The sequence below is a fragment of the Canis lupus genome, chromosome 32, assembly GCF_011100685.1.
Source record: "Canis lupus familiaris isolate Mischka breed German Shepherd chromosome 32, alternate assembly UU_Cfam_GSD_1.0, whole genome shotgun sequence".
Taxonomy (NCBI): domain Eukaryota; kingdom Metazoa; phylum Chordata; class Mammalia; order Carnivora; family Canidae; genus Canis; species Canis lupus.
Window position 1 is genome coordinate 29734833 of NC_049253.1, and position 26141 is coordinate 29760973.

General features: G+C 35.2%; 1 protein-coding gene across 13 annotated transcripts in view; it reads right to left on the reverse strand.

Annotated features, from left to right (window-relative positions):
- Positions 1-26141, reverse strand: part of PTPN13 (protein tyrosine phosphatase non-receptor type 13) — a 203241-nt gene that overhangs the window by 69751 nt on the left and 107349 nt on the right. For all 13 annotated transcript variants that reach the window (XM_038582203.1, XM_038582194.1, XM_038582199.1 and 10 more), the window contains 7 exons: positions 15157-15252; positions 14674-14767; positions 7530-7752; positions 3264-3338; positions 2958-3132; positions 1306-1459; positions 899-1037 (listed from right to left, as the gene is read on the reverse strand). In XM_038582203.1, coding sequence (XP_038438131.1) covers positions 899-1037; positions 1306-1459; positions 2958-3132; positions 3264-3338; positions 7530-7752; positions 14674-14767; positions 15157-15252 — 956 coding nt within the window. The remainder of the gene's footprint in view (positions 1-898; positions 1038-1305; positions 1460-2957; positions 3133-3263; positions 3339-7529; positions 7753-14673; positions 14768-15156; positions 15253-26141) is intronic.

The window sequence follows — 26141 nt, forward strand, 5'->3', positions numbered from 1 at the left end:
CCTCTTCCTTCTATTTTAAAAATCCTGCCTCAACCAAGAGGTAGGTAAAACACTTCTATTTAGACCTCTCCCCAAGGAGTGAGTTTTAGAGGAAATGTATCAGTCTTTCTCTTTCATTCAATGAGGTAATGTGACTGAGCTGATTAGCAAGCTTAAAGAGACAGACAACGAGGGCCAAATGTCACTATGGTTAGAGTTAATGTTGTGAAGGTTGCTACTCCAGCGGCACTGACTCTTGCCCTTGCTTCCTCTTAGATTCACTTTTTCCAGGAAAACTGGCCTCAAACATCTGTTCACTGTACAGTGAGCTTTGCTAGGTTCTCAGCCCATCACTGCATGGATCCATGTGGAAGGCAGAAGACCCCTTTGATCCAGATTTGGCTGATAGCCCTTGGCCTAATATCTATTAATTAGGATTGGGAGAAAGAGGGGTAAATGCTAGATATTGTGTAACTATGAAACAGGAAATTTTACACAGAAAAAAAAGAAAAGAAAGCTATACTGTATGATTTTATATACCAATGTACGTGGGGAACCTGGTCACTTTGTGGTACCAAACTAGCCTCAAAAATCTCCAGATCTGGGGCGCCTGGGTCACACAGTTGGTTGAGCATCTGACTCTTTGTTTCACCTTAGGTCATGATGTCAGGGTTGTGGGACCAGAGCCCTGTGTCAGGCTCTGTGCTCAGCACAGAGTCTACTTAAGATTCTCTCTCCCTCCCCCTCTGTCCCTCCTGCTTTGCTCTCTAAAATAAACAAATAAATAAATCTTTAAAAACAACAACAATAACAACTCTAAATCTAAATAGCAAACACATCAACCAGGTTCAGTTTTCACTTATGCTAAGGATAAAAATATCAAGATAAAAGAGTTCCTGGAGAAAAAACTAAATCCTACCTCTGGTTGATAATCTCCATATTCAGCCTGGAGAGCCAAGGATGCCAGTAATAAAGAAGTCTCATCATCACAGTGCATCCTCTCCTCCAAGATATCCTTTCGCAGCTGAAGATAATACTGATGACAGGTCAGGGTATGTCTAGAAAAATAAATGCACATGCTAAACATCTAGGCTTTATCTTGAATCCAGGGTGAGTCTTATTATTGGCATATAAGCTGAGTTCCCAAGATGGTTTATATTAAGCTTTTAAGGCACAAAAATTTAATAAGCTATGTTGAAAGAAATATTTCTTTTATGATAGAGATGACATTTTCATTGATCAGAATTAAATAATTCAGTACCAGTAAACTAAAGGGTCAAAAGACCAGAAGCCAAAAGAGAAAAATAGAAACTCTTTTGTACTCACTGTATTAGACTAACGTCATCCATGAAAAATTTAATTCGGAAAAACAAAGTAAAATTAATGGTGGCTTTGCTCTTTTTCTTTGGTTCTTCCTTCCATCCCTCTGGGGCCACTTTGGTTAATTTTAAATCAGGATCAACAAAGAAATATTCATTATCTAAAACAGAATGAGAAAACATCCAGATAAAATAAAAATACTTCAATGTTTTCTTCTGATTCCTTTTTTTTTTTTTTTTTGTCAGACTTACACAAAATAGTCTCACACAAGAATAAAACAAGATTGTCAAAAAGTATGGAAAGGAACTCTAAGGCAACTGCAGACGGATGGGGGCAATATGATATGGTTGAGTCTTCTATAGGCTGAGGGCTCTAAGGCAGACAGAATTGGATTAACTCTACCACATTATTTACTATCAGTGACACTGAATAAATTCTTTAACTTTTCTAGACATCAATTTTCTTGTCTGTAAAATTAGGGTAGTACTAATTCCTGCCTTACTGTATTATTGTAGGGATCAAATGACCTAATGCATATAAAACATTTGGTAAAGCACATGGCATATGGTAAGCATTCAGTAAATATAGCTATTATTTATTATTATTGAGCTTCCAACTGAAAGCTAGGAGGAACAATACTCATTTTATTTTGTAATTCCATCTAATTATTATTGACTCTTTCCAAATAAAAGATTATTCAATAAAATCTAACTTATCCAGAATGTTCAAGAAATCAGATCTATTATAAATAGAAATTCTAATTATTCATGTGAATGGTACTACCTGATTAGTCTAAAATTTTAAATAGTAAAGTGACAGAACATTAGTAGGCACTAATTGAATGTTTATTGGATGACTTGACAAAGTGAATTATAGTTTTTAAGAAATAAGAATTCAATAAACTAAATTGAAGGAAACATTTCTTTTGTGACAAAGAAGACATTATCCTGATATCGTAGGGTTTCAGGATAATTTGATCCTCAGTTGCAATGTACGATACTCTGTTGTCTAAAGCTAAGTTAAATTTTGAGGTAAACAGGAATTTGAAATATTGAAGAGTAATTTATAAGTATAATAATTTATTATAGTCCATCTCTAAAGCAATAAGAACCTTTGGAAATTCAAATTGTTAAATAGGAGTGATTTCTATAGAAGCTATGTTCTGAGACCACTGGGTACGTAACAACGTTCATGTAAAGCTTAAAAAATACATAAAATGACTTTTTGAAGTCACAAAGTGAAAACATTTAAAAAAAGACTATGCTTTTAGGACAGTAGGCTAAAGAAGTTGATGTAGAGATTCAGAAATAGGATCCTGCTATATATTCAAATTCAGATTAGCGGGATACTATTTTCTAGAGTACATATGTAGGCAATTGATACACATAATGGTCCCCGAAATATAGTAACTAAAATCCACTTTAGTATAGTGACAGATAAAGAAAAATCTTCATAGTCAGGTATAGAAGATACTAAAAGACACAGCTATTAAAACAATGAACCTAATCAGGAGAAGGGGTTCCTAACTCCTACTTCTCAATGCTGACATGTTCATGGAGTTAACATTTCCCAAAACAAGTTGGGCAATAACAGGTATAGAAAAGTCAGCTTGTTGCCAAGTTTCCATATTGCACCCTGAGCTTAAAATATCTTGATACCTTTGAGGGTAGCTAAAGCAAACAAATGATGTTCCACTAAGCCAATGTGGGCCACAACCATATCAAACACATCTTTACAAATAGTTTTGGTATCACAAGTCAGTTCCAGTCTCTGCCCACTCAGAAGCATTATGTTTACTTTTCTTCGGTTATCTTCATTTTTCCCTTTCTTGGCCTACAATTGAAAAAAAAAATGAAGTGACACTTATTAAAGTAAACATATAAGAATTTTAACTGTTTTTTTTTTTTAAAAGTCATTACTGAAATTATTTTCTAAGAATGACACAAATTGGTTTTATTACTTACAAGGATAGACCGTGGCAAATCCAAAGATATAAATGGTTCAATTGTCATCTTCACAAACTCAGGGCCAAAGAAATTCTGCAAATCACAGAAGTAGAATCAATAGTTCTTACCCTTTAATCTAGGTCTTTCCATAAAAGGCAAATAATATAATAATAATAAATTACATGTAAAGCCACAATAGAACTAGGTGATCTGAAACAAATGTAGGAACTCTCAATAAAGAAGTATAGTAGATTTTACAAAGAACAGGAATGGGATATGCCTTGTGCCAAATGTGAACAAAAGTTCTTCCTCAGTTTCATGTTCCACCTAGCGATGTCAAATGTAAAGCTTTGCTTCATACTATTTTACAAATTGAAGTAATACTGAGTTATGAAGCTCATACTAAGGATTTGGTTTAGTACTGCCAAGGCGTGAAGTGATTGAACACTTTGTTTTAGGGAGTGATATTTGTGTCCTAAAATAAATCATAGTTAAAGGACATCTACTTTGTAATTACAAAATATACATATCCATTCATAATCATGTTCTTGGAAACCTGTGACACTGTGTCTTTTTTTTTTTTTTTCTAAATAGTGGCAGCTAGGGATACTATAGATATTAGTCTTTGGTCCCCATTGCTGCCTCAGTGAGAAAATGTTATCTCAGCAGATGAGGGAGATCAGGTGCTGGGGAAAGTGTATCTATGGCTTCTTCTTCTTCATCTTTTTTTTAAAATTAATTTATTTTTTCATGAGAGACAGAGAGAAAGGCAGAGACATAGGCAGAGGGAGAAGCAGGCTCCCTGCGGGGAGCCCGATGCGGAACTGATCCCAGGACCCTGGGATCATGACCTGAGCCAAAGGCAGATGCTCAACCACCGAGCCACCTGGGTGCACCAACAACTGTGGCTTCTTAATCTGCTCTTTCCCTGCACCTTTTGTATATCCAAAAGTTTCTGCCAAGAGTGGAGAACTGGATGAGGAAATAATTTAAAATAAGTTAGACTCCAGGTGGGAGCAGGATTCAGAATAGACTGAAAGATTATGTCCAAATGGGCAAAAAGTAAAATGAAAGGGCTAATCCTGGGACCAAATGCAGGTGGTGTGTATGTATGTGTGCTCAAGTGCACACGTGAGAGCATATGCACTAATGTGCATGCATGTGTTTGCACTCATGGAGGCTACTGGAGTCTTATTTTTGTTGATTTCTTCTTTGGTTGCTTGATGTGGGAATTCTATCCAATTAGCCAAGCATGGAACATGTTTGAGATACCATGTAAGTAAAACTTTAACATTTAGGGCTTGTTAATACTTAACAAACCAGTGGGACACATTTTAAATGAGAACAGAAAGCAGAAGAAATGGTCAGCCATGGGAAATATGGAATCTAATATAAATCAACTAAGGCAACAGTATAAACAAGTCAAAATATGTCCTCACAAAAGTAACATTAAAAAGTTAGACATTTATGTTTTAGCAAAGAACATTAATTAAATGGTATAATTGTTCCTTCAAATACTAGCACTGTTTTTTTTTAGCACCAAAAACATACTTTTCCTGCTCTTTTCAGAAAAAACATGTGGTCCTTTAATGACCACTGGTTCACATTCTGTGGTCACTGATTAGTATGCCTTTGATAAAGAGATGTCTGTTTTTGAAATAGCCAGAACTGCTTAAAAGGGAACACAGGTTGTTAGTGAGACAGCACGTGAGAGTAGCGTACTGTAAAGGTACAGAATACCACTTAGGAATCTCTAATGAGCCACATTCTGCATTAGCGCTTTGAAATTATGATTCAGGAAAAAGGTATATGGATATGTGCTCTTTATGCTTTATGTGTCCCTTTAATTACTGGAAGCCCACACTATTTTGTGTGATATCCTGCCTTTACCTACTATTATATGACTTTACTTAAAGTCATTTAACAGCATTATTAACAATAGAAGTCAAGTCTTTGAATTTGAGGTTCAATGCAATTTTCACTACCCAATACTGTTTCTTCTTAGAAAACTATGAGAGAAATTTGAATTCTATCAAGTCTAGGGCATACAAATATGCTTTTAAGACAGTTCACTGAAACAAGCAACAAAACCCAAAACAGAATGGGGGTATTACACTCAGTGCAGAACTAAAAAGAAAAAAAAATTCATCCTAGATCTTATCACTTTTACTACCATTTATTTCATATTTGAAGAATCACTTGTTTTTTTTAAAAATATTTTTAATTTATTTATTCATGAGAAACACGGAGAGGCAGAGACACAGAGAGAGTGTAAGAGACACAGGCAGAGGGAGAAGCAGGCTCCATGCAGGAAGCCTGATGTGGGACTTGATCCTGGGACTCCAGGATCAGGCCCTGGGCTGAAGGTGGTGCTAAACTGCTGAGCCACCTGGGCTGCCCTGACGAATCATTTGTAAAGGAACAATACAAACAAGATATTGCCTCACCTATCAAATTGGTGATGATAAAAAAAGAATGACAATATCCAGACTAGCTAAGAATATGGTGAAACAGGCATGACACAGGAAGCATAAATTCGCACAAATTTTTGGAAGGGTGGGACGCCTGGGTGGCTCAGCCGTTGAGTGTCTGCCTCTGGCTCAGGGCCTGATCCTGGGTCCTGGGATCGAGTCCCACATCGGGCTCTCCACAGGGAGCCTGCTTCTCCCTCTGCCTATGTCTCTGCCTCTCTCTCTGTGTCTCTCATGAATGAATAAATAAAATTTATTTAAAAAAAATTTTTTTTGGAAGGGCAATTCGACAATATGTATCAAATGTCTTTTTTTTTTTTTTTAAAGACTTTATTTATTTATTCATGAGAGACACAGAGCAAGAGAGAGAGAGGCAGAGACACAGACAGAGGGAGAAGCAGGCTCCATGCAGGGAGCCTGACGCAGGACTCAATCCTGGGTCTCCAGGATCACAACCTCAGCTGAAGGTGGTGCTAAACCACTGAGCCACCCGGGCTGCCCAACAGGATCAAATGTTTTAAAAGGTGCTTGCCTTTGACTTGGCTATTCTACTTTTAGGAAGTTACTTACAAAGAGTTAGCTAAAGGAATGTTCATCAGAGCGTTGCTTGCAATAGCAACAACAACCAATTAGTTGGGGCACTTGGGATGTTATGCTGTATGTTGGCAAATTGAACTCCAATAAAAAAATAATAATAATGTAAAAAAAAAAGAAAGAAAAGCTAGATGAAAAGAATATAATAAAACTATGGAAAATCTTGAAGGGCACACACACACAAAAAAGAAATATTTCCAATATCCAGGGGCACCTGGGTGGCTCAGTCGATTAACCATCTTCTGCCTTTGGCTCAGATCATGATCTTGGGGTCCTGGGATCGAGTCCCACATCAGGCTCCCTGCTCAATGGGGAGTCTGCTTCTCCCACTCCCTCTGTCCTTCCCACTTCCTGCTCATGCTCTTTCTCAAATAAATAAATAGAATCTTTAAAAGAAATAAGTGTTTTCAATGTTCAATAATTGGAAACTGATTGAAGAAATCATGGTACATGATAAATTCACATAATGGAGTACTTTATACAGCCCCTAACAATAATACTATAGAAGTTATAAAATATTCAACATATTTTACATGAGACGGCTGTTCATTTTGAGCTTATGTTTGTAAAAATATATAGGACATATGCTGAAAGAAAAATTAACTAAACACATTTTAAAAACATCTCTGATATAAGATGTAGATTTGTTCCCTTTTGTCTTTCAATATTATAATACAAAGATATGATGCTTGAAGCTCATGTGATCATCTTTTGATTACAAAGTAAATCACTATCAAAATTCTGAGAATGGCAGAGCAGAAAGTTGGAATGTATCTGATAACATTCTTGAGCTTCTGAACCAACCTTGAACTCTCTATTCTTGATCTTCTTGGTTTGTGGGATAATACATTTCTTAATATTAAGATAATCCCCTACAATACTGAATTAATCCAGTTGACTTTAAGGATCATGAATATACTTTAAAATATATAGTTAAGATATTCTAAATCCATCTAATGTTATTTTAAAAATGAAATGATGAAACAACTAAATATTTATTTTAATATCAACCAACATGATATTTAACACCAAGGGAATTAATATGGGATTTTTATTTCATCTACAGGAAACTTTAGGACATCTATAGAATTTGAAAATGTTTTGCATAACATTTTCCTGTGAGTATGTTAACTAACTGGAATTTAAGTAAAAACTTAAAAAAAAAAAAAATTCCCTGTGAGGCCGAATTATAAATGCAGTAATCTAAGAACTGACTTACCCTCAGTTTTCTTTGGGTCATGGCTGTTTCAAGGGCCATTTCTCTTAAGGGATCCCTGCTGATGTCAAGCATAGAGGCTTTGATTGTGTCTCCTGGATACAGGCTCAGCCGAGACTGTCTAAGGGCCATTCTGGCTTGCAGCTGTATCATTTCTTCTTCTTGCCGTTTTAGCATAATCTCTTGATTAATTACATTGCCTTCCAGGGGTGTTTCATATTGTCTACTATATAGAAAAGAGAAGAAAATAATGATTTTAAGTCTAGTCAAGAAAGAAAAACAGGTTAAGTAAGGTATCCAGAATTTAAACAATTTTTATTTTGTCATCTGAGAAGAACCCTTGCAGTAACATTTCAATCCTACTTTTAAGTCAATCAATATAGCATGCCGTCCCATTTTCACTGAATAGATCTATATGCTCCTCCTCTTCTCTGAACATTTTAGCATCCTCTGAAAACTGCTTCCACTGCAGTTCTCTTCAGATAGGGCTGTTTATTCTTATAGTCCTATACCATTGGGCCAGGAGAGGAGATAGAGTTTCCCCTTAATTTTTTTTTTAAAGATTTATGTATTTATTTATTTGAGAGAGAGAGAGAGAAAGAGAGAGAGAGAGAGAGATGAAGAGCAAGCACAAGCAGGAGGGCAGAGGGAGACAGAGAAAGAATCTGAGGCAGACTCTATGTTGAGCATGGAGCCTGACACAGGGCTGGATCTCACAATCCCAAGACCGCAACCCTAGCTAAAACCAAGAGTCGGATGCTCAACTGACTGTGCAACCCAAATGCCCCTAGATTCCCTTTAATTCTTATTTCAGCTTCCAGAACATTGCTGACTGACAATAGCCTCCAGCTTCCCCTGAAGTACATGCTATGAAATTGCTTAATCCACTCCTCTGCTTTTGCTCTAGACATTTACCATCCTGTTGGTCAGGTCTCCTGTATTCATTAAAGATTTAAGTGCTTAACTCAGTCCTTTCTCCATTAGTACTCCATTAGTACTCCTGTCATCATTCAAGATGGTATTACACAGACGGTATTACATTACTCCTCCAGCACTCCACCTCAGCCGGCCAGCTATCTACTCCCATGGTTATACTGCCTATAAACAATAACAGCACTATCCCTAAAATGTCCTATTTCTATCCTCCAATAGCTTCTCCATATAATCTTATTTTTTGAGCTCACTACTTTTAATACCCTTCTTCAAATAATTCACTGACTCCACTGCTTTCTCTATTTCCCCTCTGTTGCCCTTACACTGCTTGAATTCGAAGGCCCATCATTAAAATTATTCCTTTGCAAATAATCTCAACTCTCACGCAACTGTGGAACTACGCTGACCAATCCCAATGGGCTCTCAGCACTGCCTGGCAACTCGTTTTCTTTGAGAACTATTTTATACCTTCTTCTCTTTCTTTTTCAAAGCTCAAATACTCTCCTCCTCTTCTGACAACCTTTCCTCAGTTTTCTTTGTGAACTAAGAAGCAATCAGGAAATAACTTCCTCATCCTTCTACGACCAAACTTTCCAGATCTACATCCATCTGCTTTGCCTTCTCTTCTGTAACAGTGATGGATCTTCTGCACACTTACTTACATAGGCCTGATATCTCTACTGGGCATGGAATTCCATCTCGTCTCCTACTCAGACTTTACTCCTGCAGTAATCCTCTTACATGCATCAATAATATTGTATACTATGTTATTCTCATTAATACCCACATCATGTACTATTTCCTACTCAGAACAACAACAAAAAAGGCCTCCTTTGGTTCTATATCCCCTTTTGGACTCTATCCCATGTTTTCCTGTCTTTTAGAGTAAATCTCTTCAAATTGTCATTTAAGCTTTATCTCCACTTCATCTCTCACTCTCATGGACTCAGACCAATAGTTTTAGTCTCCACTTCTCCATCAAAGCTGTTCACAAAAATGACTGACCTCTTTGTTGTCAGAGCCAAAGGATAATTCTTGATTTTCATTTTATTTGACCTCTAAGCACAAAAAGACATAATTGCTCAGTCTTTCCCATTTTGTTTTGTTTGAGAAAGGAGGAGGGGCAGAGAGAGAGAGGGAGAGAGAGAATCCTAAGCAGGCTGCACACAAGGCATAGCACCTGACATGGGGCTCCATCTCACGACCCTAGATCATGACCTGAGCCAAAATCAAGAGTCAGATGCTTAAACAACTGAGCCACCCAGGTGCCCCGTCCTTTCTAATCTTAAAACATTTCCCATCTGGAAAGCCATGATCATTTTATTTTCCTTCTACTTTACTGGCTTTTCCTTCTTGGTCTCTTTTGTTGATGTGTCCTCCATTTCTAATATCCTAATGTTAGTCTACAATAGTGCTCAGACCTCCAGATTCTCCTTGTCTACATATATATTCCACACCTACATGATCTTATTTGGTTGCATGGCAATTAATTGCCTTATATAGGCCTATACCTTAGTCTCTCCTCTGAATTCTATTTGCCTAGGTGAGTGTTCTTGTTGGATGTTAATATGCATCTTTAGGCTAATATGTCTCAAATCAGATTCTTGATATTTTCCCCCTCGTCCAATGTTTTCTCAATCATTCACCAGTTGTTTACAACACAACTGGGAGTCATTCTTGATTCCTCTATCCTACACATCCCTTATCTAATTGAGCAACAAGTCCTGAAAGCACAACCTTGAAAATATCTATATCTGACTCTTCTTGATCACTAGCAATCTAATCTGTGCTATATCCATCCAAATGGAGTACCATCATTACTTCCTAACTGGGCTTTTACTTTTGTGATGTCTTCTTCAAAGAACAGAACAGAGTAATCCCATTAAATGCAAATTAGACATGTTTTCAAGCTACCCAATGGCTTTCCATCATACATCCAAAGTGTTCACTTAAACTTCTGAGGTATGACATAATATGGGTCCTATTTACTACCCACTCTGCTTTTCTCTCATCCTGCTGCACCCACACTGTCCTGCTGTATTCCTCTGACATGCAACACCTCTCCCATAATTCAAGGCCTCTGCTCTTGTCATTCTGTTTGTCTGGGAGGAACCCTCTGCACCTCCTGATATCTGCATAGTTCACTCTGTCACTTAAAATAGTTTTCTGTTCAAATGTAACCCTTGGGAAAGGCCTCCTCTAATCACCCTACTTGGGTAAAAGGAACTTGGACATCACAACTTTGCACTCTCTATCCCTTCAGTCTGCTTTTTAAAAAATGTCTTTTTTAATTAAAAATTTTTTTATTATTGAAGTATAGTTCATAACAATGGTATATTAGTTTCAGGTGAACCACATGGTGATATGATAATTCTATATTACTCAATGCTTACCATGTTAAGTGTAGTCACCCTACAATGGGCACTTGGGCTGCTTCTAGATCTTGATTACTGTAAATAGTGTTGTGGTAAACATAAAGGTGCATATGTTTTTAAATTGGTGTTTGCATTTCCTTTGGGTAAATATCCAGTAGTGGAATTATGGATCATATGGTATTTCTATTTTTAAATTTTTGAGGAAACTCCATACTGTTTTCCACAGTGGTTGTACCACTTTATGTTCTTACCAACTGAACATGAGGATTTCTTTTTCTCCACATCCTTGCCAACACTTGTTCTTGTCTTTTTTATTTTAGGCATTCTGGCAGGTTGTGAGGTGATATCACATTGTGATTTTGATTTGCATTTCTCTAATGATTAATAATGTTGAGCATCTTTTCTTGTGCCTACTGGCCATCTGTATGTGTTCATTGGAAAAAGGTCTATTCAGGTCCTCTGCCCATTTATAAATTGGATTATTTGGCTTTTTTTGGTGTTGGGTTGTATAATTTCTTTATATATTTTGGATATAATCCCTTATCAGAAATACCACTTACAAATATCTTCTCTCATTCAATAGAGAAATTCAAAATTTCATTTTGTTGATTGTTGTTTGCCTCTATGCGTACTCTCTATCCCCTTAGCCTGCTTTATTTTTCTTTAAAGTACCATTATTGTCTGATGGGCATTACTTACTTGTTTTTAATGGTTTATTGGCTACCTCTCAGCCCTAGAAATTCCCCCGAAGGACCCTTTTTTTTTTGGTCTTGTTCATGACTATCTCTAGTACCTAAAAGTTCCCAGTACATGGTAGGTGCACAGCAATCATTCCTTGAGCAAATGACAGGTTGTAATTTTATGGCTCTCTCAATGGGGGCCAAGGATAATAATAAGAATCTAAATCTATACATTTTAACTTGTACCTGTTATTTTCATCAAATATATTAGCGTTCTTGTTCAAATTTTTTCTACCAGAGTCACAAACAGGTACCAAAAATAACTATCATTTTATTTCTTCCAACACAATATCTGGTAGAGTTCCTATAAAAGCTAAAAAATTTGAGAGACAAAAAACCAAAATAAAACCTAAACAAAAACCAAGAAAATAAATGAACAAAAAAACCAAGAAAATCTGGATCATTTAGGAATGAATAAACAGGTTGTTTTAAGTTGGAAAAACAGGTTATCTCATCAAGTAGAGAGGCAAAGAAGCAGTGGGAACTGTACTATGTATAAATTGTACTTCAAAAGTTAACACAGAAAAAACTTAGAGATGTTCTTTGGAAAACAGCTTTGAACATCCTTTTTGGTCACTGAAAGACACTTTTGATAACTCAGAATCAAAAAATTACTCACTCTGCTGTATCTGACTCATAATTTCCTGTTAATTTCCCCCCACCCCTATGATACAAATCAATTGTACTGCCTGGATCTGGTTTTCCATTTCATTCTAGCTAAAGGGAATGGAAATTTTTATAAAGAAGAATGTAACATGTCTAAATACAGCACTATTTATAGATCTCACAAATATATGACCTAAAGAACAAAACAGGACCTCTTAATTGTGTGCCAGCATGTTAAGGATGTTATCAGAAACCTTTGTTCGTTTGCATTCAGAAAACTGCATTTGAATAAGGAATTTAGAGTATTTTAGTTGATGTGTCTTTCTGTGGGTGGAAAAATGGGTGGGATTGTCTAAAAGAAGTAGAGTTTAGCATCTTACATTAAATATAACATATACACAGACTTATCAATCTACTTCTTGAAAAATTTTTTTAATGTAGGTCTATCTAATAGAGATGCTATGAATGCCACATTAAGTTTCTTTTCTCTCAAAGTGTGAAATAAAAGATAGTTTATCATTAGAACATGATTTGATGAGCTAAAGTGGCTTTAATGTCTGACCTCCACCTCTGAAACTAGTAATACATTATATGTTAATTAATTGAATTTAAATAAAATTAAAAATCCCAACCATTGGAGTAAAAAAAAAAAAAAAAATTTAGTATCTCCTAAAAATAAAACCTAGAAACAGTTGAAACAAAGATTCTCTCATAATTTTTAAAGTAACTTATCAAGAAAATTGAAATAAGACTCACAAAATGATTTAATTTTATTTGAAGGAATGTTTTTAAATAACTAACAAATGAACCATAAAAATCAATTTTTAATACATAAGACCAATAATTCTTCAGTTGTTACTTTACTTATGCTGTTCATCAAGCAAAAGAGTATCATGCTATTTATATAAATTTTCTCTAAATTGAATTTATAAGAATACTTTCAGTTCACCACAGAGCTTAGTGCATTTCAGTATTTGCTTCTTATTGCTGTTAATCCCAAAATGCTTTTGTGTCTTTAAGAAAACTGTATAATATCAAATATAAACCTATCCTCATTCTTTCTTACCTCTTTGTTCAAAATTACCAAATCAGGGTTATCATCACAATGGGATCCTAGTTATACAAAATTCTATTATGTAAATATAATACTGTTTTAGATAAATGAATAGTAGAACTTTCCTCAAAGGAAAGTATCATGTACTATTTTAAAATGCATAAGGGAGAAAAGATAAAAATTTAATAAAAACTGCAATATTAAAAGGAATAACTTTAGTGTACTGTATTCAATTACTTGGGAGTCTAAACCCTAGATAAATTGTCTGTTTTAATTACATGCCTAGGGTTACCTGGTCTATTCATAGTTTACAGGTGTGAAACAGTGTCTGCCAGAATTAATTAGCTACGGGGCAAGTTTTTGTTAATCTCCAAATGATTCTTTTGTATATGGTGACACTTGAACTAAATGAACTACGGTATCAAATTAGAAAGATTTCCATAGTTTAGGAGTAAATTCTGAAGCAACCTCTTGTTCTAACAGCAATTACAAATTTCAAATTAATGTATAACATTAACAATATGCTTTAATTCATGTAAGGGACCTGTGCACACATGAAAAGCCTACACATGAAAATATTCTGTATTGATTTGACACATTTCAGTTTAAACAAAATACATCAAAATATAGCTATAATACCACCATCTTAAGCATAGCACAAGAATAATATCTAAGAGCTTATAAGAAAGCTGAGTATTTCAGTATGAAAATGAATTTGAAACAGTCCAAATAGGGCTTTAAAAAGATACAAGATAACTTCTTTTAGCTAGTAAATACGTAGCGAATAATTAACTTTTTACATAATAGGTTACTTAGTAGTAACCCACTCATTATCCATTCAACAAATAACACACCCTGAAAACCTGCTTGTTGAGCCTGTTCAACCTTCAAAAAAGAAAATATTCTTTTAGAAATCAAGGCTTACTATCTTTTCACATGCTTAATGCCATCCGTTTAGAACTTCCTGTTAATAAGTTATTTTATCTTCATATTGACAATTTTAATTTCAAGCACAAACTATAAATTATCAGAGCCAAATCTTTCTTTTTTAAAAGATTTTATTTATTTATTTGAGAGAAAGAGAGAGAACATGAGTAGGGGGGGAGGACACAGAGCAAGAGGGAGGAGCAAAGCCCAATGTAAGCCCCACATGGGATCATGGCCTGGAGTGAAGGCAGATGCTTAACTGACTAAGCCATCTAGGCAACCCTGGTGCCGATTCTAATTTTAAAAGATTCCAATAAGCTCAAACTCAAACTCAAACTCCTACATGTCTTTCACATAATTAAATGAATTCCGAATAATTTAAAGAGGGCAAAAGAAAGGAAAATTGAGAAAATAGAGAAAAGAGGATAATTCTCCTTGATTCTAATAATAAAAAAAAAAAAAACCACCTGTTGCTGGAAATACATTATTACTATTTTTTTCATATCGCTTACCTTGGTCTCTGTGACTGGTCTTGACTTGTGCTTTCATCTACCCCTGGGAGACCACTGTTGGATTCAAACCTCTTGGAAGCTTCACTTTTTTGTACTAATTAAAGAATGAAAAAAGGAATGGAAAAATAAATAATGGCATAGGTGATAAAAATATGAAGTAACCTTACTTAAAACTCAAACATTTAGCAGATACATTAAGGAGAATTTTATAAATCATATTCATATCACTAAATTAATGACATATCATTAAACTCTTCACCAATAAGTCTGTTATTTTGAAAGATAATGAATTATTTCCTATTATGAAAATGACTACATTGCTGTTTAAGCTCCTATAATACTGTCAAAATGAGTAACCAGCAGCTTTTTATAATTTTCAAATTTTATACAGATTTATTCTTTTGATGCCTTATATCTCAACATTGCTGAAAAAGAACATTCATTGTTTCTTAAAAACAGTTTGGTTATTCAGATGCCTCTCACCTTGTCGGAAATCTGATTCAGAGGAAATAATAGATGGACTTTCACTGGAGGTACTAAAGATATCACTGTGGTAGGTTTTATATCTTCGAATTGGTTCTAAAAGGATTAAAACAAACACATTAGAAAACAAATCCCTTAATTGTTCCACATAAATAAAATAAAATGTTACATTTACTCTTATGAGATTAGAACATTTTATATATTGCTTTAAATTTAGCAATTGCTGGATGGTATTCAAATGATGTGACTCTAGTTTTGAGGCAGTTTGGCATACTGGTTAAGAACCTGGACTCTGACACCAGATTACCTGGGTTTGAATCTCAGCTCACTACTTGCCAGGTGTGTGACACTTTAGGAAGGTAACTGAACCTTCCCGTGACTCATCCTCTTCAGTTGGAAAGGGGGTATAATAATAGTGCACACCTGGTAGGTTTGCTGTGAACATTAGATGAGTTAATATATGAAAAGCTCTTAGAACAGAGCTACGTGGGATCCCTGGGTGGCGCAGCGGTTTGGCGCCTGCCTTTGGCCCAGGGCGTGATCCTGGAGACCCGGGATCGAATCCCACATCGGGCTTCCGGTGCATGGAGCCTGCTTCTCCCTCTGCCTATGTCTCTGCCTCTCTCTTTCTCTCTCTGTGACTATCATAAATAAATAAAAATTAAAAAAAAAAAAAGAACAGAGCTACGTAAGTATCATTATTAAGCAGTTTTTGAATGCACTATGTAAAATTGTTTTACATGCTAAAAGGGATAGAAAATCCAAAGACATAGTCCCAAGCTCAATAATTTAAAATGTATTAAGCACAAAATACTAAATTCAAGACAGTGTTTAGATCCACCAGAATGAGATGAATAAGCATTGGGAGTGGTGGTGGGGGCTGTGTGGGGTTCTGCAATGTGTGCTCTATATGAGGTAGGCAGGACAACATTAAGATAAAAATTCTAAATGTTCCTAATTCATCCTCTCTTCTTCATACTAATGAGCATAGATCACTATTCATCTCATGTCTGGATTATACCATGTGTCCTAGATTCCTCCTTCTGCAGTCTTGCTCATTTCGTATTATAATTCACATTACAGAGTGAACTTTTCAGAAATGAAAATCTGAGCATCTTACTATTATTTCTTAAATTCTTCAAAATACAATTTAAAAACTTGTTAGCTTGGTATTCAAAGCCTTTAATAACCTGGTCTCTGACTACATTTATAACAGTGGCCCTTCGTATTGTGGAGTCACAGATTAATTTGTTAGAATTTGATGAAAACTACAGACCTCTCTCCATCCACTCCCCAAAACATACAAAAACACAAACATTTAAATAGAACTTTAAAAATTCAACATAAAAATATAGATGGAATGAGTTATCTGAATCTTTGTGGCAGAGTGGAATGTCTGGACATGATCTTTGTCAGTAGATAATAAGCCTACAGATTGAGAGAGACTGAAGTTGCAAATGATGGTGGGGACAATTGATGAAAAAATGTGAAGGAAATGGGATGAAAAAAATAACCCAAAACACATGAATGGTCATTTCAGCAAAGAGGAAGAACTTTTTCTTCTTAAGAGAAAGAAATGATGGACAAGGGAAAAAGTGAAAATACAGAAGGAATCCCAAGATACTCATATCAGAAGTTGTCTACTTCTGGTAAGAAAAAGTGTGTCACTTCCTGGGATCCAGTGGCCGGGAGCTTGAGAAGAGTAAGGAAATTCTGCTATGAACAATGTGATAAGATTCAGTAAAAACCACATGAAAGTTTTGAGAGTTTAGATTAGGCTAGAATGCATGAATTTCATTGGAACCAATCAGATTTTTTTTTGGCTTTTTCTTGGCACTAGAGAAAGAAAACCATGGGAAACACATAGAACTGAGTGGGGAGACCTGGGATGTACAATAACATACAATGGATATATGTGAGGGATTCTTTTTTACTAGTTTGCAAACTTGAGAACAGGAACATCACAAAATGAATAATTCCTTGCACTGCAGGGTGTTCAGTAGAGATTGTTAAAAGAAAAAGGGATGAATAAATGAATGAAATAGTCAAATGGCACCATAGGAACCAGGCTTGTAGAACCAGGATGGAAATGATGGCCTGGAAGAATTAGGAGGTCATGCTGAGACAAAGCTTTAAATAAAGAAAAGAGGAGTAAAAGGAAAAATGGCCATGGACTTGACGGAGAGGAAGTTGCCCATAGTTACCTGGAGAAGTAGGCATGATACCCCTACTTGGTTCAGTTTTGTACACACTGAACATGAGTGTGAAATAATGCCGTAATTAGTGGAGTTTTGGGATTGAGAGTCCAAATATTTACTGGTACTTTTTAAAAAACGATTCCATTCTACCACAAGGAAGTCTCATGGTAAATAAGATAATTTCTTAAAAATTCCTCTGGTTTAAGAGAAGTGTGATTTGGGAAGATTTTAGAAGACCTCAAAGAATGTTTTTTTCCTAATTGTATTTAAATTTAATGAACAGTTAAATGGTTACTTAAGACCAGCTGCTATTTTCCAGGAGGCACTGGAAAAGTTTTTTATGTTGTTATAGAACTGCCATATTAAATTTTTGAAGGATTTCCCTAAGGTAACTTGAACGAATTACACACCTGGCATCGAAAGGTATAGAAGAGTAAATAAAACCAACAAGGACTCAAATGTACAGAGGCAATATGGTTTTTACCCTACAAAGAAAAGTACGAAGTTGCAATGATCCTTTTTGGTAGACAGAGAACTTCAGTTACTTGGATGTTAAGCCATGCAATGACAACTTTACACCCCACACTGAATGAATTTACTGTTTCATAACTATTTCTGCCAAGTGGCTGTAAGGCAGTAAATACATTTTAAGTTGAATTTCCATTCTTCGGTGGCGCTTCATAATTGTTCTTATATTATTTCATGTGTCCATGTTCCCTTTCCTTTTTTCTAATTCTTGGGTCCCTTCTGTCAGACAAATTAATGTAATATTGATTATCCCCTCTTAAAAGCAAAATAAATCATTTTCCCTTGATGAACTGTTGGTCTATAAATGTTCTCAGGACCACACCTGGGGGGAGGAAGGGCACTGACTTATGATGCTTTATTGCTTTATAGTAATGGGGCACTGGCACTCCAGAAATGTGGACGGGATGACTAGCTTTGCAGCACTACCAAGGAGAGGAGAAGATTTTGTTTTTTTCTTCAAACACTGTGGAGTCTATGTTAATTAAAGTGTAGGACTCTCTGTTGTAAGCTTCTTATTTTCTGGATTGTATCTTTTAAAATGATGTTAGCCATGTTCCTTTCATGCAATGGCATGGTCAGATTAAAGTTCCCAGGCAATATTTACTACTCAGTCATGTTTACAAAGGCTAGCCTTTTTAAGTATGGGCTTTCCACTTCTGAATAATAAATTTAACCATTTCACGAATTATTATGAAATTCACTACAAACATAAAATTATTACAAATGTGTCCTTTACCAAGAGTGTATCTCACATTGGTATATATGGAGAGCCATATTTTATGCTTATAGATCAAATGATCTGATAGGAACATTGCCTGGCTTTCTAAGATGACCTACTGAAAAGCATCCAGTAGACACTAACTAGTTGCAGAGCAGCTTTTATCCTTCTGTTCTGGTATGCAGAAGAAGGGTAATCTCTAATTATTCATGAGGTGTCTTAACATTATTGACAACTTTTATTTTTGAAGGATCCAGGTACCACAGATGTGTTTTCTGTGCATAATATAAGCACTTTTGATTTGGTCCAGATCTCAGGAATGTGGTATTAACTAAGTGATTAAAAAAGAAAAATTATTATGAAGACTTCTACACAGACACAAAAACAGAGAGAACAATATCCATCTCACATATCCATCTCCTAAATCATTCAAACCTAGTGATTGTTATTTTAATTATAAAATGTCAGACTATTTTTTTAAATAATGAAATGCTCCCAAGTATTTATTGTATACTACAAAGTTTTATGAATGCTGCTGTTCGTGTGAGATATTTGTAGTTTTCTTTTCCCATAATATCTTTGTCTGGTTTTGACATATGGTAATGCTGGCATTGTACTTAACAGGAAGTGTTCCCTCTTTCTCTGTTTCTTTTTTAAAAGATTTATTTTTATTTTTTTTAAGATTGTATTTATTTGGGAAAGAGAGAGAGAGAATATGAGTAGGGGGAGGAGCAAAGGGAAAGGGAGAAGCAGACTCCCTGCTGGGCAGAGAGCCTGATGTGGAGCTTGATTCCAGGACCCTGAGATCATGACCTGAGCTGAAGGCAGACGCTTAACCAATTGAGCTACCCAGGCACCCCCTCTCACACCACTTTAAACATATAAAGTTATAGTATGCGATCATGAACACTATACTTTTAATATTCAGGATATTGTGAAGATTTACACGATATTCTGAGCTTACATAAAGCTATTTCAGAGGAAACGTTCAAATCTACAATCTTCACATTAAAATGAATTTAAGCTAGCACAAACTATAATCTAAAAACATCATTTACAAGTGACCCATATTCAAGCTCAGACAAGTGACATGCAGAAAGTAAGACTCAGACAACTACAACATCAGGAACTAAATAACCATAAAAAGTTTTTAAACTTTGCATTTTTAAGGTTATGGCCCTAATGAAATATTTCAATTTTCAAATAAACCAGAGAAACAAGAATAATATTATGTTTTCATGTATTAAGTATTTTTCTCTGTGCTTTCTTTTGAGGGGATTACTTTTTAGAGATTAAAGATTATACCTTTTATAAGTTCAACAGAGTCCACTATATTCTATGTTATACCATGCTACATGATCCATAAATAGAACATATTCTAAAATCCCTTGAGATCGATAAAATTTTTAATCAGGAGGAACAGAACTTGTTCAAGTATGAATACATGTAATTGAGGAAAGATATGTGCAGAAATGCTCTGTGAACTGTAAATTACTTTACAGACATAAAATTTGTGCAGAGTAGGAATAGCAAAAAAAAAAAAAAAATGAAGTCTCCAGTTCTCTTGATCTACAACAGTTTTGTGTAATGTAGCAGCCACCAATCTAGGCTGTGTCTTGCATCTGGGCTGGCTATGCAACTCTAGAATCCTCCAGGATCCTGCATTATTATGACTTCATTACCCCTTCTAAAGCATTCAAACAGTACAGATCTCTAAAGGAAATTGACCGCATTTGCTGTTGGTTGGTTAGGTTATGACTTCTCTTAGAGTTGGAAAAGGAGGTGGGATTTCTCCTCACTGCACAGAATTCATTAGAAAATACTGTTGAATCACATATCTGAAATAGCACTTACCAAATACTGAATATTAATAGCTACATTGCAATACTCAGTTTAGATTAATACTTATTGAGTATCATGTAGGGTATAGTGGTAGATACTAAGGAAACAGCTATGAATGAGACCATGCCAAATTTCTGATGTTTATAGGAGGAGAAACAAGCTACTTAAAACAAATAATTTCAATGAAAAATGGGCCATCACCCTAAACTGGAAGGTGAGACAAAGCTTCCTGAACATGGCTATGTCTGAAAGCTTTTTTTTTTTTTTTTTTAAAGATTTATTTATTTATTTTAGAGAGAGGGAGAGTGCACTCGAATGAGGTGGGGGGCAGAGGGAGAGGGAGAGGGAGAGAAAGAATCTTAAGCAGGCTCCACGTCCACACAGAGCCAACAAGGGGCTTGATCTTAGGATACTGAGATCATGACCTGAACTGAAATCAAGAATTGGAGGCTTACCTGACTGAGCCACCCAGGCACCCCAGTTTTGGATTTTAAGAGAGAGATAAGTTTTGAAGAAAAATTTCTCTCTCTATATCATCACTAGAAGTATCCTACATGGTGAACTGTAGTATTTATAAACCCATCCCCTTGTTTTTCTGAAATGCAACTCTAAAAATGTAAGAAATCCAACCTTCTCATGAAAATGGAAACATTAAGATGCCTCAATAATAAGAGCAGGCTCACATACTTTAGTGTTTACATATTCTAGTTGCACAACACAAAGTTTAACCTGTATTCTCAAGACAGTCACAGAACAGCAAAACTAGGCTAGACCAGAGGTCACAATATTGTTTTCTTTAAACAATACTTAAGATTGAAGTAGATTGATTTATAATTTCAATATTTAACTGTAGTCACTTTTGAACAATTTAATTATATCTGCTTTTCATATTCCCTTCTTTTTTTTAAAGATTTTATTTATTTATTCATGAAAGACAAAGAGAGAGAGAAAGGCAGAGACACACACAAACACAGAGAGAGGCAGAGACACAGGCAGAGGGAGAAGCAGGCTCCATGCAGGGAGCCCGACGTGGGACTCGATCCCGGGTCTCCAGGATCAGGCCCTGAGCCGAAGGTGGCGCTAAACTGCTGAGCCACCCGGGCTGCCCTTCATATTCCCTTCTAGTATTTATACAGAATGCAGAGGAGTTTTGACTATTGGAAGCAAACTGCTATCCCCACCCAGGGTGTGGAGTACTGTTCAGACTATATTCACAGTACTGGTTCCAAGTCAATCTCTCATAATCAGGAACGTGCTGTCAATCCACATGGCAATGTTAGATAGGGAGTATGTGGTAATTACATACAAGAGAAATGGTGACAGAAACTTCTGTTAGAAAACAGACAATTTGTCAGATTTTGAGATGGGAGTACAGAGTGGAAAAAAGATACTAGGAACAAAGAAGAAAGAGGAAGAGTAGACTAAGACAGTCCTATACGAAGGTGAAAAACGTAAAATGAAAAGAATAAAGCCAAGAAAGAGAGTCCCATCAAAGTTTAAAACTAGTTTTCATGGATAAACCTGTTACTGTTTCTGTCTGCCCCTTCCTTACTGCTTTTTGTATGTAGGGAACTTTCTGAAAGATTAAATATTAATTCAATAATTATATAAATGATCTTATATTGTAAGTTTTAAACTTCAACTTTCTCAGGGTCTTTTCTGTTCCTTTCTTATTTTTTTTTTTTTTTTTTAATTTTTTTTTATTTATTTATGATAGTCACAGAGAGAGAGAGAGAGGCAGAGACATAGGCAGAGGGAGAAGCAGGCTCCATGCACCGGGAGCCTGATGTGGGATTCGATCCTGGGTCTCCAGGATCGCGCCCTGGGCCAAAGGCAGGCGCCAAACCGCTGCGCCACCCAGGGATCCCTTCTGTTCCTTTCTTATTTTGTTCTCAAGGAAATAGGAGCACTCAAAGGCAACCATTCATTGCTTTTTGATAATTTATCTTATTTCATTGGCTACTGGATCATTGCCTTACAAAATCCTAGTATAGGAAAGCCCATTAAAATACTATCTACCACAATAGAGCATGTGACACCACAGTGCTCCATCTTAATCCCTATCCAGTGTGGTTTGCTGCAGAAAGAACCAAAAGTGCCTCATTCAGCCTTTTTTTTTTTTTTTTTAAAGATTTTATTTATTAATTCATGAGAGACAAAAAGAGAGGGGCAGAGACACAGGCAGAGAGAGAAGCAGGCTCCACGCAGGGAGCCTGATGTCCGACTCGATCCCGGGACTCCAGGACCATGCCCTGGGCCGGAGGCAGGCACTAAACGCTGAGCCATCCAGGGATCCCCTCATTTAGCCTTTTTAAAAAAATTATGCTATCTCATTTTACTGTATTAAAAATTATATAATTTTATTAGGAAGAGACTTAAGGGGTTTATTAGGTGGTTAGTTGAATAGCCAACCTTTCAGCCAGTAAAAAAATTTCCAAACAATGTATCTGACATGTATCTGGTTTCTGCTTGAAATCAGAATGGCAGAGTGGAAAAAACCTTACTCTGAATTTCAAGAGATCTGGATTCTAAATACAACTGTTCTGAATTATGAATTATGTATCTCCTTTGGCAAACTAGTCTACTCTTGGCTTTTGAAAACGAAAACTTTGGTTTTAGTATCCAGATTCCTTCCAGTACCAACTCTGGTCTCCCCTCTGCTAGTTGGCTGGTTGATGTTGTTAGCTAAGGAGATGCTATAGAAATGATTTAGGTAAAGGCTCCTTTCAAGAGGATGGATTAAGGAAAGGGTTATACATCTAGCTGAAGAAAACTGTATTTCCTATTAGTTCAATGAGCCTCCTTGCATGCTTAAAAGGACAGACCAAAATTGGAGTTACTTTTCTTCCAATTGCTGTATTAATCCAATGAACAGGAACATACCGTTTTTAAAAATTCGGAAGTTACACACAGTTGGAAATTCTTAAACTGGAGCTCTGAAATCTAGATGGAAGTCCACAGTCTCCCATAATGATGGAAACTCTATCATTAACTAGTTATGCAATCTTGGATAAGTTATTAACTTCACTAACTCAGGGGTATGTACTATAAGACATCTTCTAATTATGTAATTACTGATAGCCAGTAGCAACTACCAGACTTAAAGATCACAAAAATTGTACAGAGAACTATTAATATTTTTAAATGGCTTAAAACAAGAATATTTAAAAAGAAATGTGTACATTAGCAACAGCCGCTGTTCTGCTTGATTTCTCACATATAAAAAGCATCTGTGGAGCCTACTTTTCATGAGAATTAAATGAAATAAATGGGATTTGTATTGTTTTCTATTCTTTTTTCTTCTTTGTATATTAGCTAAAATCTTAATATTAGTAATCTGCAGTTATGTTTGAACAGCTAACAGAAATTATCTCACTTTTAGAAAATGCACAGGATAAAACCAACCAATTACTCAACTAAATAACTAAGAATTATCACTTCTGAATTCCAAACATCAAACATTCTTTTTGAAGAATACTTTTAGTCTAAAGCAAATATAATTTATTACTACTTACGAGTTACTATATAATAATGGAGTTTATTTAAGATGGTGTAAGCATTTCCATAATATACCAACATTTTCAAGGTATCTCTTTAAATTGGTTATAAAATACATTCTGGGAGAAAATGGGTAGGTTCTTTGTGAGAACAAATGCTTTTCAAAATTGTTCAATAGCAAAGAAAGATTTCAGGATAAAAATGGTCCTGTATCAAACAATTCAAAGCGTATTTTATTTTTAAAAAGAAATCTTTTCCCTTTCTTCTTTTCTTGTATCTCTTGTAATGAATATAAAATTTCTAAATTTGGAAGTTAGGTTTTGTAGCAAGTTACTCTTGTTAATAAATAAGGGTCAATAACATTATACATCATCTTTGTAGATATATATGCATATTTGGGAACAAGTTGTAAACAAGTTGGTCTATTTGAGTTTCTTTAACACATGTGCCTGCACACATTCCCTGACAAGATAACTGGCTCATATGTAAACTAGGACATAATTTGGCTTAATACTCATTTTATAGGTAGTCAAAAATCACCTATTTAAACAAAATATGTCAGATTATTGTAGTATAATTTAACACATTAAATATACTTCCATTAGTGTTTGGTTTCTCTACTGTTTAACTCTGAAACCAAGGTTCAAGTGTAAGAAAAACACTTTTCTCAGACTTCACTAATCCAGATTACAATTAATTTACCAGATACTAAGTAAATAATCTTTTAAAACACAAAAGAGCATTAGACATTATGATTTAATTTTTAATATTCATTTGTTAAGAAAATATTCAATTTCCTAAATTTAGAAATAGTCATCTACATCAGTATAAAGCTTCACTATTTATACTCTGAGACTATCATGGTTTTATCTATTTGAATAATTAAGGGTTTGTTTGTTTTGCACAATGGGGAAGAATTCTTCACATAAACATCTCTATGAGGGTATGTCATAAGATGATTAGGCTAAGTTATTATTCATATGTTAGCTGTTGTGCAATATTAGATAATCATGAAGTACAATTTCTGAAAGAGAAGACTAAGCTACAGAAAATATCTTTTCTGCTACAACTCTAAAAGCTTACTGGTCAGAGTTAAACAGTAAAACTATGCATAAAACAATTTTCTAAGTTATTTTCTGCCCTTGAAAATTTATAATCAAGATTATAAACAATTGTCTAATGTTTTCTTTAAATGCACATATATATGCCTGTATAATCAGTTAAGAGTTTGATAATTTCCTTTATAATTTCAAATTCATCACTAATTTGCAATTGGAAAAAAAAGAAGGAAAGCTTCTTTTACTAGAAGTAAAGCACGATGTGTAGAGTATGTTGAATATGTTTAGTCCAGAGCTATGCTTAAGTAACAGAACAAACCTCCAGCAGAACACTTTAAAGGTAATCTTATATAATCAAAAATACTTCACTGGAACAATGGCCTTAAAGATGAATTGATTATCCCTTGATTATGCCACTATACTTTTTGAACTAGAAACACCTTAAAGTTTCCTTTCAGCTATGTCCCAAAGTTTGTCTATGAGGCAAAGGGAGATAACAAAACTTTAAACTTCAAAAATGTAGAGGATTAGGTTGATAACTCTAATTTTGTTATCTTTTCCATTTATTTATGTTAAAAAATAGCCTCTGTCCATATCTAACACATTTTACTCTACTCAATATATTGAAGTTTGTGTGTCAATCAGGAATTTTGAACCAGAGCTCTGCCCTGCAAATAAGAATTTATCATTGATAAAGTTGTTTATCAGTGCACCTCATACTAATATTATAATAATTTGATTGGCCAATCACTTTACATTATTTAACCTATTTTTGTCAAGCATATTTTACAGATGTGATAAATTGCACTTGGAGGGATTAAGCCCAGTTGCTGAACTAAGGATTACTTACTATTGATGCAGTAAATAATTCAAACCTAGGCTGACTATAAATCTATAAATCTAAATACCATAACTTTTAAAATATAGATTTAAACTTCATTCCAGATGAAACAATTTATGGTCACCAAGAGTTGTGTCCCTAAGTTTGTTTTTTGAAGTTGGTGGTTTGGGAACCAATGCATTATCACCAGGCTACTCTGCCTCCCTAGAATTGCTGATTTTGAATAACTGCCTCTTATTTCCAGTCCTTTAGGGAAGCCTCTTACGAGTGTGCAAGATAGACGGTACTGTGGAGAAGTAGAA